Source organism: Lepidochelys kempii, chromosome 8 (assembly GCF_965140265.1).
Source record: "Lepidochelys kempii isolate rLepKem1 chromosome 8, rLepKem1.hap2, whole genome shotgun sequence".
NCBI lineage: Eukaryota > Metazoa > Chordata > Testudines > Cheloniidae > Lepidochelys > Lepidochelys kempii.
The window spans coordinates 100,272,536-100,289,448 of NC_133263.1; the positions used below are offsets into that span (position 1 = coordinate 100,272,536).

At 44.7% G+C, this 16,913-nt stretch overlaps 1 protein-coding gene across 1 annotated transcript in view; it reads left to right on the forward strand.

Annotated features, from left to right (window-relative positions):
* AGBL4 (AGBL carboxypeptidase 4) overlaps window positions 1–16,913 on the forward strand; it is a 1,390,068-nt gene that overhangs the window by 1,078,255 nt on the left and 294,900 nt on the right. Inside the window, exon 7 of the mRNA XM_073357770.1 lies at window positions 6,766–6,855. Within this exon, the coding sequence (XP_073213871.1) occupies window positions 6,766–6,855 (90 nt within the window). The remainder of the gene's footprint in view (window positions 1–6,765; window positions 6,856–16,913) is intronic.

Consider the following 16,913-nt stretch of genomic DNA (forward strand, 5'->3'; position numbering starts at 1 on the left):
TATTCACTGGGCCCCTAGCTCTCTCATTTCACCCAAGTTAGACATTTGGGGAGCTTCCCTGAGCTCATGGCCTTAGTACAACTGTCCCCACCTTACTCCCCCCCTCCCCCCCCGCCCTCTCTTCAGCCCCGGAGGGGAGTTTGCTTTCCATGAAGATTCAGTTTTTGGCTTTTCTTCTGAGTCTGTTGATGGTGTCCAATTGTGGTTTTTCTGAGGCAGCAACCTGAGGTAAAATTTAGAAGAGGGACTAAGAGAGCATATTCTACACCTTCGTCTGGTTCTGTCAGCCTTAATACCATGTGTAACTTTTACATCTATGACCATCTCCCGTGAATCTGAATCCTTCTGAGGTGGAAATCTCCCATACACCAGCCTCTTTGCTGAATTCTGGCTCTTGTGGTCTGACCTGGCATCAGGAAATTATTCCCACACTTCGGTGAATTAAGAATCTGCATCCAGCCTCGTGGCTCAAGGCCCATCTCTAGTTTAACCATATACCTATTTTGGCTTCAAAGCCATGTTTTCATTGGTGGCTGAGGTTCAGGGGACCACTGCATCCGCCATAGCTCCTGGAGATGTTCTTCACAAGCAGAAAGAATCCTCTTTGAGGCACTGCAGAAGGATAATCAGGCATGGCAATGGCTGCACCCTTTACAAGAGTGAGCATGTGCTCCCTGCCGTAATGGGTGTGGCTGGTGCAGAGATCGCCTGTGTCCTGGCTATGCTGCCTCATTCCTAGTGGATTATGTAGCAGCGTTGGTGTCACTAACACTCCCTTCTTGTACTGACAGAATGGGGTACAAGCAGCAGGGGCTGGCCCCTGTGTGGATGTGCAAGTTGGAGTTTGCCAGTCTGACCTCCCTCTTTTCCTTTGTGCACTAAGGCAGGAGCAGTTGGAAACTGGTCCTTTATCAGCAGAGGTGAAAGTAAGCCGGTCCAGTCTGGTATGGTGTACTGGCAAGAGCCAGTACACCGTGCCAGACTGAACCGCCTTTCCCAGGCTGGCACTTTAAAGGGCCCCGGGCTCCCCGCAGCTGCTGGACCCCTGGGCCCTTTAAAGCAGCCGCCGAGCCCCGCTGCCGGAGCCCTGGGGTAGTGGCGGCAGGGCTCCGGCAGTGATTTAAACGACCTGGAGCCCTGCTGCAGTAGCGGCGGCCGGAGCCAGTGGCCCTTTAAATCGCTCCTGAGCCCCGGGGCTGCCAGCTGCCTCTGCAGCTCGTAGCTCTGGGGGTAATTTAAAAGCTTGGGGGCTCCCAGCTGGAGCCCTGCGGCCTTTAAATGACTTAAAGGGTACGGTTATTTAAAGGCCCCGTCTCTTCTGGTCAAGGCCACACACCCCCTGCTCAGGACTCCGGAGTACTGGTAAATCCTTTAAGTTACTTTCACCCCTGTTTATCAGTATATTTGTTCATATACATGCTACATAATTCTTTGTCTGTAGCTAGAGTCCACCAGGATTTCTTTTGAGTAGAACATTTGTTCTGTGCTGAACCTATCACTCAAGTGAATAGTTTAAAGCTGGAGCAGCTGTTGATTTTAACATTGTTTAGGTTGGCTTTGGCCACCCTAGGCCTGCACATGTTTTTATTTAAGGATATTTTTTTTTTCTTCAAACAAGAGTGCAGCCATGAGAGGTAGGAGAGGAATGTGCATGGGTAGCGAGGCCTGCCACAACACTGCAAGCAAAGAGAACAACTGGGAATAACAACCAGTGGAACACAATTTGGTGATTTCAGCTCACACCGGGGCAAAAGCACCCATTCTTACATGTGGTGGTGGTGGTTTTCAGAGTGGATTTGAAAAACTTTGGCTGTCTCTTGTGGATAATGGTGTGATAACACTGCAGTGAAAAATGAAAACAAATCTGCAGTAATAATTCAACTCTTTTTCTCTTTAATGAAAATACATTCCAGTGGCTATATTGCCATTTAATTTTACTGTTATAAATTTTCTAAATTTGGTGCTGTGCATTTACAAAGCCTTGAATCATAGAATCTCAGGGTTGGAAGGGACCTCAGGAGGTCATCTAGTCCAACCCCTTACTCAAAGCAGGACCAATCCCCAACTAAATCATCCCAGCCAGGGCTTTGTCAAGCCTGACCTTAAAAACCTCTAAGGAAGGAAATTCCACCACCTCCCTAGGTAACCCATTCCAGTGCTTCACCACCCTCCTCATGAAAAAGTTTTTCCTAATATCCAACCTAAACCTCCCCCACTGCAACTTGAGACGGTTACTCCTTGTTCTGTCATCTGCTACCACTGAGAACAGTCGAGATCCATCCTCTTTGGAACCCCCTTTCAGGTAGTTGAAAGCAGCTGAAAGTTGAACTCTGTGCACTCGGGAAGTGATGGCGAAAGAAACCTTGCTTTTCTTTATTTGAACTTCTTAAACACTCTGGCATCTGCTAAACAAGTCACGCCTTTCAAATCTCTATAATTTTAATTTTGAGTTTTGCAATTCCAAAATAGGGAGGATTCACAATATAAGATTGAAGTTTAAAGGAAGGCCATTTGTTTTTTGGGTAGCTGTATCAAATAGCAGTAAAGACAGGACCAGATACAGTTTCACTCATTTTGCCTTGAAGTCTGTTGCTCAATAGCTGCCTTTCAAAAAAGATGACTAAGTATCACACTGAAAGAGAGAGAGAGTGGAAAATACTATCACTGCGTGGGTTAAGGAGAACTCCATGGTTGCAAAAACTGGACTTATTTTAAAGTGTAAAATTTGTGTTTCAGTGTTTGCAAGATACAACTTGGGAAAGTTACAAGACTGAGAATATGTGATCCATACAAACATAGAAATGGTGGTGGGACTGGCTGTATTGGGGATTGGTAATGTGATACATGTGTAACGGGGTACTGGCCCTTTAAGGCTAGAGAGGGTAGTTACCCTGTTCCATGTCTCCCGACAGGCAATTGAAGCAATCATTGGGAGAGAGGAACGTGGTCTGGGGAAGAGTTGGTGTATGGGAGAGGGAAGGTATAGGGCCATCACAAACCATTGTTGCATTGCTCCTTTTAAGGGTCTGGGACCAGGAGGGTTCCTTTAAGGGCCTACAGGGTCACAGGCCAGAAGGGAGTGCCCTGGGACAGCACCATCTACGGTGAGATTTTCAGGTGTAAATTGCTGCTCTGATTCCAACCCAAGGTCAGAAAAGAATGAAAGCTGTTATTAGATATGGGCCTCAGGTATATAAAGTTCAGATCCCAGCCTGAAATTCTCAAGACTATGGGTGTTAGGTCTGAACCCAAATGTCAGTCTCTTGTCTTTGCTATCTGACAGCTGTTGGATGGACTACAAGAAAAAGGTATGGCACTCGTAGTCCAGTAACCTGTGGACAGGTGTCCACATCAACCCTAATTGGTCCCCTGATTGCCAGCCTCTGAAGGGAAGCTGAACTATTGAACAGGCCGATGGATACTGAACTTGTGTCTCCCGAATCATCATGTCTCTTCCAGGTTAGAGTTCAGGCATACCTAGAGGGTAGCACAGGTGAGCCTGCATCTTGTGCTGGATCTGTTAAACAGAGAAATGTGCTTTCCACAGCTAACTAGCCAGCATCTGTCACAAGCACTAGCCGCATTTAAAAGACAATACCAATATGCTTAAGCCCAAAAGTTACTTTTAAAGACAATCTTCCAAAATGTAATTTTTAAGAAAAATGTTTATAAAAGATAACGTCATGACTTTCTAGTGCAGGTGCAGGGGTGGCCAACCTCTGGCTCTGGAGCTACATGCGGCTCTTGAGAAGTTAATATGCGGCTCCTTGTACAGGCACCGACTCCGTGGCTGGAGTTACTGGTGCCAACTTTCCAATGGGCCGGGGGGTGCTCACTGCTCAACCCCTGGCTCTGGCCCTACTCCACCCCTTCCCGCCCCCTCCCCTGAGCCGGCCGGGCCCTCGCTCCTCCCCTTCTCCATCAGAGCCTCCTGCATACCACGAAACAGCTGATCGGGAGGGAGGGGGAGGCGCTGATCGGCCGGGCTGCTGACATATTACTGTGGCTCTTTGGCAATCTACACTGGTAAATTCTGGCTCCTTCTCAGGCTCAGGTTGGCCACCCCTGTTCTAGTGGGAGGGTGGTGGGATTTCGGTTTAGATGTTTTCCTGCAGGTTCTGCAACGCAAACAGTGAGGAGTGAAACAGACTGTAAACAAAACTAAACTAACCAGACACCTAACAGTGATAAACAACACAAATAAAATAAGTAAATTGGTTTTAAAAAGTGCTTTCTATATGAGTACTCCAAGGTATTATTTAAGATCACAAGTGAGGACTTTTTTTAATATGTTTTTGCTCTTGACAATTTAATCATAAAATGAGAGAAAATCTGTATAGAAATTAACATGAAAATGTGTAAGTATATATTCCCTGTGATAAATACATTTCAAGAATATATATTTCAAGTATATTACAATATATTTCATGTCCACTGAATGCATCCAATGAAGTGAGCTGTAGCTCACCAAAGCTCATGCTCAAATAAATTGGTTAGTCTCTAAGGTGACACAAGTACTCCTTTTCTTTTTGCGAATACAGACTAACACGGCTGCTACTCTGAAACCTGTCATATTTCAAGAAGTTATTTACCAAATTCCATGTAGTAAGGAATTAACCCGTCCTTTGCAGCTCACGCAGTACTGACCCTCCCTAATGTGTATGGAGGAGGAGTGAAAGACATTTTATGGGGCTTGAAAGCAATGTCTCTATTGCTTTCAGTGGGCTTTGGATCAGGCCCCAAATGGGGAAGAATCTTTCCAGCATTAGAGGAAAATTAATCATCTACTAATCTTAATAATAATTATATATAGAGAAAGTGTGTGTGTGTATATATTATATAAAGTATTATGTATGTCATCTCAAAAGCATGGGGCAGAGTCTTACCTGGTGTAAATTGTCAACACCATTCAATTTTATTTTTATTTTTGTGTGATTAGCCGTGGTTGTATATACTGAGTTGAGTATCTGCCTCTTTAATGCTAGACATTTTTTTTAAATAGAAGAAAATGCAGCTCTAGTTACAGGAGATATCCTGGGCTTCTCTTTTCACTTGACAGAGTTGGGGGCTGATTTATCTCCTTCCTCCTGCATTACTCAGTGTTAATGCTAATGACACAGGGTGGTCATCAGGTTCTAGCTGATGTTCTTGCATTCTTTTCTGCTGCCTCCCACTTTTCTTCTGCAGACAGGGTTGCCCCCACCAGCTGCTACTTTTGTCAGAGACATTCTTTCTTCTATTTCTCTGCTTCTGGGGCTCAAAAACACACCAGAGAGGAGTGACATTAGCATATCAAAGACTGAATTGATGGCTGGGTTGCAGGCTGGACAGCTGTAGGACATTTAGAGGGACTAAAGAAATATAAAAGAATCCTGCTATGGTCTCTGGTCCAATTGCCTCCAGAGAAGAACGGAAAACGTACTGATTATTATTATTTTTTTGTCATCGTGGGTTTAGATTTGCCACTGGCTGGGATTAGAATGTCTGTAAACAAGAAAATTAAAAAAAAAATAATTAGGATTCACAATTTGCTTGCTAGTAGAAGAGCCATATTTCTCTCCCTGTGTTTTGTATGTACATACTCTGTGTGAGAGTAATTAAAAATTCATTGTGAATTTTAGATTTATTTGTTTTATATTTTAAAACTTTTTGTCTACTTGAAATGGATTAAACTGAAAACAGAGATGTCTGTCACAATTTTGTCTTGCTGGTTTTAGTGTTACCCCTCTTGAGTGTTTTAGATCTAGATGAGATGTGTACCTGAGGTCCTGACCTCATATGGTCATCAAAATTCCCATGGTCCTTTTTGCAAGAGTGTATTTTTTATTGCCTGTTTGTAAGCACTGTCCCTGTGGCAAACTGAAGAAAACATGCCCTCTGCCCCACAGAGTTTACAGTTTTAATAGACAGTCAGGACAATATAGTTTGAAGTATTTTATTTTATTATCCCTACATAGGGGTTGAATAGTTAGATGTTAACCTTAGAGTCCTGGCTAAATTCTAACGGGGTGGTTACATTCTAACTACTAAAGCTCCCTCCCACCCTGTCTGTAATTTCAAATGGATACAGTAAAATTGTCATCCCTACCAACTCGAAACTGTTGTGCCATGTGCTGTTAAGTAGCTGTCCTGTTCCCGCCCAGAGGTGACTGCATTTCAGTGCAGGGTGAAGTGCTTTCTATAAAATGATTAGTCTCTCCAGTGTTCCTCAGTGCATCTAGTCCTTGTTTGTTTTGCATACTCTGCTGATTTTGAATATATCTGGTCTATGTTTTGATAGAGACAAAATCGGGCCAAAACAGTGAAAAAGAAAGCAGCGTCCATGCTAATAAATGTCATTTGCCAGCACTTTACCTTCCTTTGGCACCGTGCTAAATCTTGTATCAAGTGTAATGCAGGCTGCAATTGGCTTTACAATGTGAAGGGAAATGGAACCCCACTGCTTTTCTTGTAGCTCCAGGACATTTATCACAAGTGAGCGAGCAATTACAATGCAGTTAAACTCACTGTGGTAAATCTTGTTTTTAAAAAGGAAACTAACTTTGTTGTTGCAGCCTTGGCTTTGTGTCATTAGACTTGTGATCCTTGCTGTTGCACTGTCTTTCATAGGGCATGATATAAATAGCTAGCAATGCTGCTGTCATTAATTATAGATTATCCCCATGTATAATGGATGAACAATTTTAATAAAAGGATACGCTTTAATATTAATGGTCCTTTGTGTCCTGCATAGGGGACCCAATTTAAGGATTTTTTTTTTTTCAGTAAACCTGCGGACTGGAGCTGAGCAGAAAGTGGTGTTCATCACTGCCCGTGTCCACCCTGGAGAAACTCCCTCTTCCTTTGTATGCCAAGGTAAGTGTCTGCAGAGTCGCCATGTGGAATAAAAACCCAGTGATGGAGGTGTCTCTCTCCCAGGCTCTCTTTTTCCTTGGCCTCTCCTCCTTTGAGCATCTCACGCCAGTGCACTGTGGCCCTAGTAGCGCTGTCTAATTATAAGAAACAGTCTACTTGTCTGAAGGCGTTGTTCTGAGGAGCAGAGCTTTTGGTGGCTGACATGCACAAAGCATGTCTAAAAATAGAAAGAAAATTGCCCAGCTCGTGTTTGCAAGGGGTTGGAATCTGAGGATTCCAGGTAAAAATAATCCCAGTGTGTTTTCATGTAATTTCACTGTATAGGCTTAAAATATTTTAGTTTAGATGCCAAGGGATTGCAATGGGCCCCCAATATTGAATGCAATCCGTGGGCTGGATTCTTGGCTAGTGTAAATCAATGGAGTTATGCTGATTTACTGTATTAGAATCATAGAATATCAGGGTTGGAAGGGACCTCAGGAGGTCATCTAGTCCAATCCCCTGCTCAAAACAGGACCAATCCCCAACTAAAGCATCCGAGCCAGGGTTTGTCAAGCCTGACCTTAAAAACCTCAAAGGAAGAAGATTCTACCACCTCCTTAGGTAACACATTCCAATGTTTCACCACCCTCCTAGTGAAAAAGTTTTTCCTAATATCCAACCTAAACCTCCCCCACTGCAACTTGAGACTATTACTCCTCGTTCTGTCATCTGCTACCACTGAGAACAATCTAGATCCATCCTCTTTGGAACCCCCTTTCAGGTAGTTGAAAGCAGCTATCAAATCCCCCCTCACTCTTTTCTTCTGCAGACTAAACAATCCCAGTTCCCTCAGCCTCTCCTCATAAGTCATGTGTTCCAGTCCCCTAATCATTTTTGTTGCCCTCCGCTGGACACTTTCCAATTTTTCCACATCCTTCTTGTAGTGTGGGGCCCAAAACTGGACACAGTACTCCAAATGAGGCTTCACCAATGTCGAATAGAGGGGAATGATCACGTCCCTCGATCTGCTGCCAATGCCCCTACTTATACAGCCCCAAATGCTGAGGAACTGGCCCTGTTTATCAAGCAAGTCCCATCAGTCACCACTTACGCTGTGCTCATTATGTTGGCTGCTTACAATGCAGCAGATGGATTTGTGACTGGCCCTGTTGATTTGTAAAGGCCTTAATAAGAAACAACTGATATAGATTCAAGACGTTCTCCCTGTGTCCCTCATGGTGATGTCTCTCCTGCACCTCTCAAGCGAGCTATTGTTCCATAGGTTAGCAGATGTTGGAACTTTTTCCATAGTCCACTTGGATGTAGAGCTGCTTCTTCGACATCCACATCAATCTAACATTTCCACCTCAGGAGCCTCTTCTCTTTTAGTCACTGCTGGCCTCTGTGCTGGACCCCTCCCCGTGCTTAATAGTACTGATCTGTTTAGTTTGGCTAGTTAGGCTTCTGTGGTCTCCTCTACTCCACAGATGGATGGGGACAGAATCCTGGCGTCTGATGTGGAGAAAAGTGGAAAAGGGAGGTGGAGAGTACTATCTCTATTACACTTTTCCTTCCCTTTCTATACCTCTGAGGAACCCTCTCTCCAGGGGCTCCCTGACTGGAGACAACAGCTCACTGCAGCACCTTCCCTCCCACAACCCAGTGGAACCAATGTGGATAAATCAGGACTCACCCATTTTTTTTCCTGCTCTGCATTTCGAACCCCTCCTCTGTCAGGTGCATTCTGAGGGAACTGACTGGTAGAGATATTCACAACAGCTGTGCTGCCAGGAAGGCAGTCATGGAAACAGGATCCAAAGTGGAGGACCCTTGTCTTCATGCTGATCCTACACTTTCGTGGATCCCATGAGATCTGCTAATCTGGGGACTGGACCCCTTCTGCAGGACTGTGCGGCAGGGCAGGTAATGCCCTTCACCTGCCAGAACCGTGCCTAAGACTCACTGAATGGAGGTTCAGAGGGTGTTCCCATATCCTATGCTGGAGTAGCCAATATAGGAGATTATTGGGCACTTGGTATTTATTAATTAGCGTGTATTTATAACTGGATGCTGTATGACTTTGTTTGATGCTATGTGTAACTGTTTGTGTTGCCCCTGCTAAGTCTGGGCTGAGCCAGGCTGCTAGAGGGATGCTTTATAAATATTGTTTTATTGTTGTGATGAAATACTATTAAACTGGAAAGGAGCAAAATGTGCAGAAGAGGTGACAAATGTAGCCTGATGAAGGAACTAGATGGAAGTCATCTCTGATTGTGTTCCGGAAAGACTTTATGCTTTGGGAAGAAGAGTGGGAGTTGAGGGGCAGAGGGGGAGAAGAAAGCAAGCCAGTCTTGGAGAAACATATCAGAAGCTTGCTGTGACTGCCATTACAGTGCATGCTTGACTCGCTCAGCAGTGCAAGGATCTGAGCTGAGTGAACTCCACCATGCACTGAGCCACTCTGCTCAGTGCAAATGAAGTTGCCTTGGGTGTATAATTAGTGTCAAAAGGAGTGATGGGAAATCACAGCTCCCCCCTCCCCTCCGGAAATGGAGTGCATTTCAAGTTCAGTTCGACATTGTTTCTGACATTGCCAAAAGTAAAATGAGGTATTAGCTTTAGCTTTGGAAATTTTTGTGGAAGAAATCGGATCCCTTGGTAGTTAAGCTCCTGGAGTGAGAGCGAAGTTTTTTCGAAATCTTGTTAGACATTTTGGCAGAGTTCGATATTTCAGTTTAATATCTGAATCCAAACCCAGTGCATTCAGCACATGGCCGTTTTGCCTGGTTTACAAATTTCTCCTGGATGGTTTGCAGCGATTACACGTACAACCTGTAGCATGCAGATATGGCAGGCTAATCCCACAGATTAGATGGAGTGTGAATCTGGGTGCAGACATCATCTGATGTAGGGAGGGGCTGGGCTGTAGCTGCAAAGGCCTGAAGCAACAGCAAATGAAGGAAACAACCACCATTGAGAGAGGGAGGTTGTACAGTCAATTTCCCTTAAAATGTTTGTTTTTGTTTCTCTCAGTCTTGGTTGTCTGATTTACTCAGAAACCCTCAGTTCAGTCTCCATGCCCTCACCTTCCTAATTCCTGCCTCCCACTCCATTCATCTCCCTTCACACCCCTTTACTGTGTCCCAATGTAACCCAGGCCTGCTTGGGGTGCTGCTCTGTCCCCTCTAGTGGCACCTAGAGAGCCCAGCTAGAGATGGATGACTCTGCTACAGCCTTGGCTAAGAGCCAGGTGGCTTTTAGTTCATGTATTAGAGGCACATACACTAAGCTTCTAAGGTCCCAGGTTTGATCCCACCGGCCTACGACCAGGGTCTGTCAGCGTTACATAAGCTTCGTGACTAACTGCCCTTGTCTGCAGTAGAGAACTCTGGCTAAACAGTCTCTCCAGTGCTAGCACCATTGTTTGGGGATCCTTGACATGCCTCTGTTGCCTTGTGGGTTTTTTTTTCCACCAGGTCACATTTAAATCTGGTCTGAGCACCAGTGAGAGTCCCAGTGTCAGAAAGACTTGGGCAGCTTGGGAGCTCAGAACATGTTTACCTGACACCAGAGCAGGACTGCCAGAAACTATCCAATTCACTAGGGCTAAGTCTACACAGCTCACAGCCATAAGCCTCCCAGCCCTACTTGCGGGGCTCAGCCTCGTTCTCTAAAATAGCTGTGTTGTCAATGCTCGGGCTCTGAAGCCTTGCAAGGCTTTACCAAAATCCCCTGGCGTAGACACAACTTCTGTGTCTCCTGCTGTCAAAAGTGTGTCTTTACATGCTACCCTCACGCGCACGTTCCTTGCCTCCCTCCCCCACAATACTTTCTCCTTCAGATATGCTCCTCCCAGAAGGGTTTTGAAAACCCCCGTCCTGCCCGCCATCCAGAGCGGGAGTGAGGAAACGGAAAAGGAAAAACACATAAATGGAACTAACAAAGCGTGCCCTAAATGTCCCTGCTCCTTGGGCTTGCCATCTGTGTGGCCTGTTTAGATTAGAAGCTCTTTGAGGCAGGGAGATTCTTTTTGTTGTCCTACTTTCCTTCAAAATGGCCACCATACTAGCACTATGGAAATAATGATTACGGCCTACTCAAAGGAGATTTGGTAACTTGGGTCAGGAGACTCCAGTATAAAGGATTTTTTTTTTTTTTTTACTTCCGACCCTGAGGTGAAGTGAGAGTCAAGGGGGCACTATTATTAGTCTTGGCCCACTGTAACAGAAAGGATTAATCTGTCACTTCGGTAAGAGAATCCCAATGAGGCATACTTCTCCGTGTCTAGAAGGAAAATGGGACAATTCCTCGCCAGGTGTACATTCCTTTGCCTCCTAGAAATGGAGATCAGGTCGATGCAGCTTGAATTTACTGGAATATATCACTAAAACAATAATTTCATTTCATATTCTGGCACTTTGCATCCTGTAGTATCACAGGAAATCATGTTATTTCATGTCAGGTCCTAATATATCACTGTACGGCTTACTGCATGGGGCAATGGCACAGGAGCTGATCCGTTGTAAACTACTGCATCTGAATTTTTTCTTGAGAAGCAAAGTCATTTCTTTTAAATGCGTACCGTACTGGCTGTCAAGCAGCTAGACAGGCAAAATGGGCAGGAGGCAAGCACTGACCAGTAGCAATAGTGAGTAGTCTGGGAGCAGGGGATGTAGTAGTTTATAGGCAACTGGAATTAAATGGGAATATTTGCCTCTTGCAAGTTGAGTCCATCAGCTAGTAGTCAAACCAAGGGCAGATCTAACACGCTAGGAGCCCTATGTATCACTCTGATGGCACAATGGATAGTTAGAAGTGAATCTAAGGGACTCCAAATTAATCTAATTTACATCTTCTACTGACCTCTCAATAGATTATTCCTGCCTATTTCTGTAGGGTTCTTTTTCAGTGCTTGCCACTGTAGTGTACAAGTGTACTATGTTACAAAGTGTACAGACAAGGATCTCTCTCTGGCCTGAAGAACTTCTGTTTTCTTGTTCGTTACGGTGGGAGGTTTATGTCAAAGACAGCTAGGCTGCTTCTGTGAGACTCCCACCCACTTACTGACGTACACCTCCTTCCCCATCCTTTCTGAATTTCCCCTAGTGAGTCTAAGGAAGTCCAGAACTGGTGTGATTTATATGCCAAGGGACAGGCAGAGAGGGCTGTAGCATGAAAGGCAACTAACAGGAGAGTTTAATCCACACCGTGTTACATCCTCCCCTTCTTTGGCATGTAAAATACTCTCTCACAGACAAGTAACTTATACCACCCTTCCCCATCATCTCTGAACGTACATTACCCACAGAGGAGACCTGAGCCAGGATCTTTGTAGTCTGTTTCCCGTGGCTCCACAAAGGGAGCCAAAAACGGTTCCTGCTGCTGGCTGAGCTGGTACAAAACGATACAAATTCTTTTTCAGCTGAAAGTTGCTTTGTGCTGATGCTGCTACAACAGCTCCCTTTAAAAGCTTTTTTTTTTTGTAAGCAAGGGCCCTTACTCCTGCAAATGTCATCAAATATCCTGGGCTTGGATGTCATCCCTCTGTTTCCTGGGCAAATACTAGCAGCCCAGCCAGACCTCCCAAGAATCCATCAAGTAGTTCATCCAGCCACCCATCCAACGAACGACAACAAATGCTTTAATAATTTCACAGTTGCTGCAGCTGCCAGGATACTAACCCTGAGCTTACTTCCTAAAAATAAAAAGAAGACTCTTGAATGACCTCTTCAGATTTATGAAGAATCTTTTGTGTCTCTCCCCCCCACCCGACCTCTTTATAAAAACTAAAACAGTACTTTAGGATATGTGGGGTTTTTGTAAACCTTTCCTTTAATGCTTAATAACCTATACAGTACATCTAAGTGTGTATACCTGCCTTATCACTCAAAGAAAAACAATGCCATAAATCTTTGGTTGCTAGGCTTGTCAGAATTGTTGCTGTTGGGTGGGTGGGCGGGTGAGGAGTAGGTTGGAAGGTAGGCGTCTGTATTATTTTCCAGTATTATTATGTGTGTGTATTTTTACACCGTTTTCAGTCTGTTCTTCTGCGGGTGCTGGGTTTCACAGGCCGTTTTCGGCTCAGCTGGAGCCAATGCTGCTCAGTGAGGGTCTAGCAGCAGGGAGATCAATGGAGTTAGTGCTCCCCTTATAGGCTGAATTCATCGCTCGTGCTGGTGTCTCTCACAACTGGATTTGCTTCCTTCTCCTTGTGAAATGACACAAGAATTGATCGTTTCTCCGACAAGTGATTTTTGGAATCTGTTCTTACCCCCGCAAAAAATTAACTTAAAGAAAAGAGTCAGTATTTTCCACATTTGCTCCTCAGGGCAAATAACTCATTGGCTCTCACTGATATGAATTCTTATGGTGAAATAATACCAAAAGAGGACATATTATCCATCCAAAAGCCACCCCCAGAACCTTTACAGTGGCTCTGATGTCACCTGATATCTGGTTGTGTGCTGAGGGAGTTTTGTGTCACATTCCAAGAACTGTGTTTGTATTGTGTTTGGAGTCTTGATTTTTCTTTTCTTTGGGAGAAAGAGGGCATCACATGGGTGTTCATGTAGATGGAGAGTGGCACTGGTCCCGTGATGGTCAGCATGGTAAAGTCCATGCTTTATGCCTTATTTTTTGCACCAGTTTTTGTGTGTAGTCTTCGCATATTTTAGCAATGTACATATATGCATAGCTTCCTCCTCGCCTTAGTGTGTTTTGTTAGCAGGTATCTGGTCTGGTTCAGTGCATCATCTAATGCTAAAGGGCTTCTGACTCTTCAAATTTTAATGGCACATAAATGAGGTTTCAAGCCTTGTAAATTACAGCTTGCAGAGGCGTTGCACTGAATCACTAAATCTCCCTAAGCAGCTTCCCTTGTTTGCTTCCTTTGTTAGGCATTTGCCAGTATGGCACCCACCACAAAGTCTGACTCCAAAAAAAATGAAAATCTGCGCCCTGAGCTTCTGGCTTGAATATACTCTGCCAGGCTGGGATCCAGCTCCCTCAGAAGATGCAGTGCAAGAGGGTAGGGAGGCGCAGATCTCATCTTGAGCTCACCACAGTTTGACCTTGAGCTGACATTGAAGTGTACAATCTGAAAGGGGCACAGCCGCTCCGAGGCAGCGAGCTGAAGAAAAACAGACACTGTTATCCACACAAGAAGTGGAGCCAAAATGGCTTTTAGATCATTATTTAGGCGACTGCACCCTCACTATACCAAGTTTGGTCAAGTGGCATGAAATGAGAATCTGGGCTATGAAAGGCATGGGTTTTGTTAACATTTTTATGTCTTTATTTTGAGCTAGTATCCTCTTGCCATCACGGTTGAGAAAAAAAATAGGAACATTTCTAATAAAAAGTTGATGTGGAATTTATAGAGGGTTGGAGGGTCATGGACTAACTTCTGTAAGAGAGATGTCTTTCTGCCAGTCTCCTTCTCGGGGTTTGTTGTACAGCAGTTCACTCAGCTGGCTGAGAGTTGAACTTTCCCTCTACGGGATGAAGGTGCTCTCTCTTTCCATCCAAATGATTCTGGGTATTTTATTCCCAGAGAGATTCCAAGATGGTGGCAGTTTTCCAGTTCATTTCACAAAGACATTACCTTAGAACTTACACGTGGGGAACTGATCCCCATGGGAACAAATAAGACAGCAGAATGCCATTGCACTGCAACCAGCGGAATTATTTTCCCATGTAACTTATCCTTAGGAAAAAATAGCACCACATGTGACAAGATGGAAATCTGGCAACTTTTGAGTCTTGCTGTTCGTGTTTAAAATTTCTTCCAACAATTCCTGCCTACCTTTAGCACACTTAAAAAGCAAGAAGGGCTGCATTCTCATTAAACAGCTGCTCCTCCCCCCAGTTAACAGAAAACTCTGAACTCTAAGGCAGAAAGTGACATTACCAACAAGAGGGGAAGGTATGTTTTTGAAGTGCAAGAGCAAATATGACTAAGGAGGCCTTTTCTTCCAGAAAGAAACTTTTTGAAATATAATGCTTTCTAGGAACTATTTTTTCACACAACGCACAGTCAACCTGTGGAACTCCTTGACAGAGGATGTTGTGAAGGCCAAGAAGGGTTCAAAAAAGTAGGGTTCAAAAAAGAACTAGCTAATTCATGGAGGATAGATCCATCAATGGCTATTAGCTAGGATGGGCAGGGATGGTGTCCCTAGCCTTTGTTTGCCATATGCTGGGAATGGGCAACAGGGGATGGATCACTTGATGGTTACCTGTTCTGTTCATTCCCTCTGAAGCGCCTGGCATTGGCCACTGTCAGAGGACAGGATCCTGGGCTAGATGGACCTTTGGTCTGACCCAGTGTTTCTGTTCTTATGTTCTTTGTGAGGCTGTCCCCCCCCTCGATCCTTCCCAGCTGAGAAGCAAAATCTCTCAGTGAAATGTAACAGAGAAGTGTACAGATTTCTTTACAGGATTTTAAACCACTCAGTATTTTAACTGCAAAAGAATGAATATTGAACAAAATACTGAGCCTAGAAAGGGCCTATTATAGTAGCCCCAATACCTTCAGAACTTTTCAAGGCCCTGTTTGCTGCCCTTCATATTATGTTTAATTTATGTTTGGATGAATGCCTGGATTTGAATCAATTCTAACCCAGTTCTAGGTATTTTATGCATGTAGTACTCAATATAATAGCAAACCAAATCTCCATCACTTAGTAGGGTGACCATCCGTCCCGTTTTTAAAGGGACAGTCCCATTTTTTGGGACTTTTTCTTATACAGGCGCCTATTAACCCCCCACCCCATCCCCTGTCCTGTTTTTTCACAGTTGCTATCTGGTAACCCTATCACTTGACCATCTTTTCTGCCCCAAAATTAGTCTTACCTGTATAGTGTGCACAACTACATGCATGCCATTTGCACTCCTCCCTGCTCATGCCAACGGATTCTCAATGTTCCCCCAGAATTAGGTACTGTTCCTTCAGGAACCAACCTCTGCTGCAGACATAGTTGCAGGAGTTTCCATTTCTTCCTTGCAATGAGGCTGAGTTACAATGTTCCGAGCTGGATCTAAATTCAGTGGGTCCTCATGCAGGCCTCACAAATGTTCTTGCTAAGCCCTTTGTCTCCAGGGAAGGAGGAGGGGTAGCTCTGTGCTGTTGAGCAAGCTACCAGTGAGCGAAGGGAAAAGTGATTTCGCTGAACATGCAAATGTTGACTTCATGGCCCCTTGACCTACCTGCCCCTTTAGGGGTGACTTGCGTAGCAGGGTCAGAAGGAGCATAGAATCATAGAATATCAGGGTTGGAAGGGACCTCAGGAGGTCATCTAGTCCAACCCCCTGCTCAGAGCAGGACCAATCCCCAATTAAATCATCCCAGCCAGGGCTTTGTCAAGCCTGACCTTAAAAACTTCTAAGGAAGGAGATTCCACCACCTTCCTAGAATATGCATTCCAGTGTTTCACCACCCTCCTAGTGAAAAAGTTTTTCCTAATATCCAACCTAAACCTCCCCCACTGCAACTTGAGATCATTACTCCTTGTCCTGTCCTCTTCTACCACTGAGAATAGTCTAGAACCATCCACTCTGGAACCACCTCTCAGGTAGTTGAAAGCAGCTATCAAATCCCCCCTCATTCTTCTCTTCTGAAGACTAAACAATCCCAGTTCCCTCAGCCTCTCCTCATAAGTCATGTGTTCCAGACCCCTAATCATTTTTGTTGCCCTTCGCTGGACTCTCTCCAATTTATCCACATCCTTCTTGTAGTGTGGGGCCCAAAACTGGACACACTACTCCAGATGAGGCCTCATCAATGTCAAATAGAGGGGAATGATCACGTCCCTCGATCTGCTCGCTATGCCCCTACTTATACATCCCAAAATGCTATTGGCCTTCTTGGCAACAAGGGCACACTGTTGACTCATATCCAGCTTCTCGTCCACTGTCACCCCTAGGTCCTTTTCCGCAGAACTGCTGCCTAGCCATTCGGTCCCTAGTCTGTAGCTGTGCATTGGGTTCTTCCGTCCTAAGTGCAGGATTCTGCACTTGTCCTTGTTGAACCTCATCAGATTTCTTTTGGCCCAATCCTCCAATTTGTCTAGGTCTTT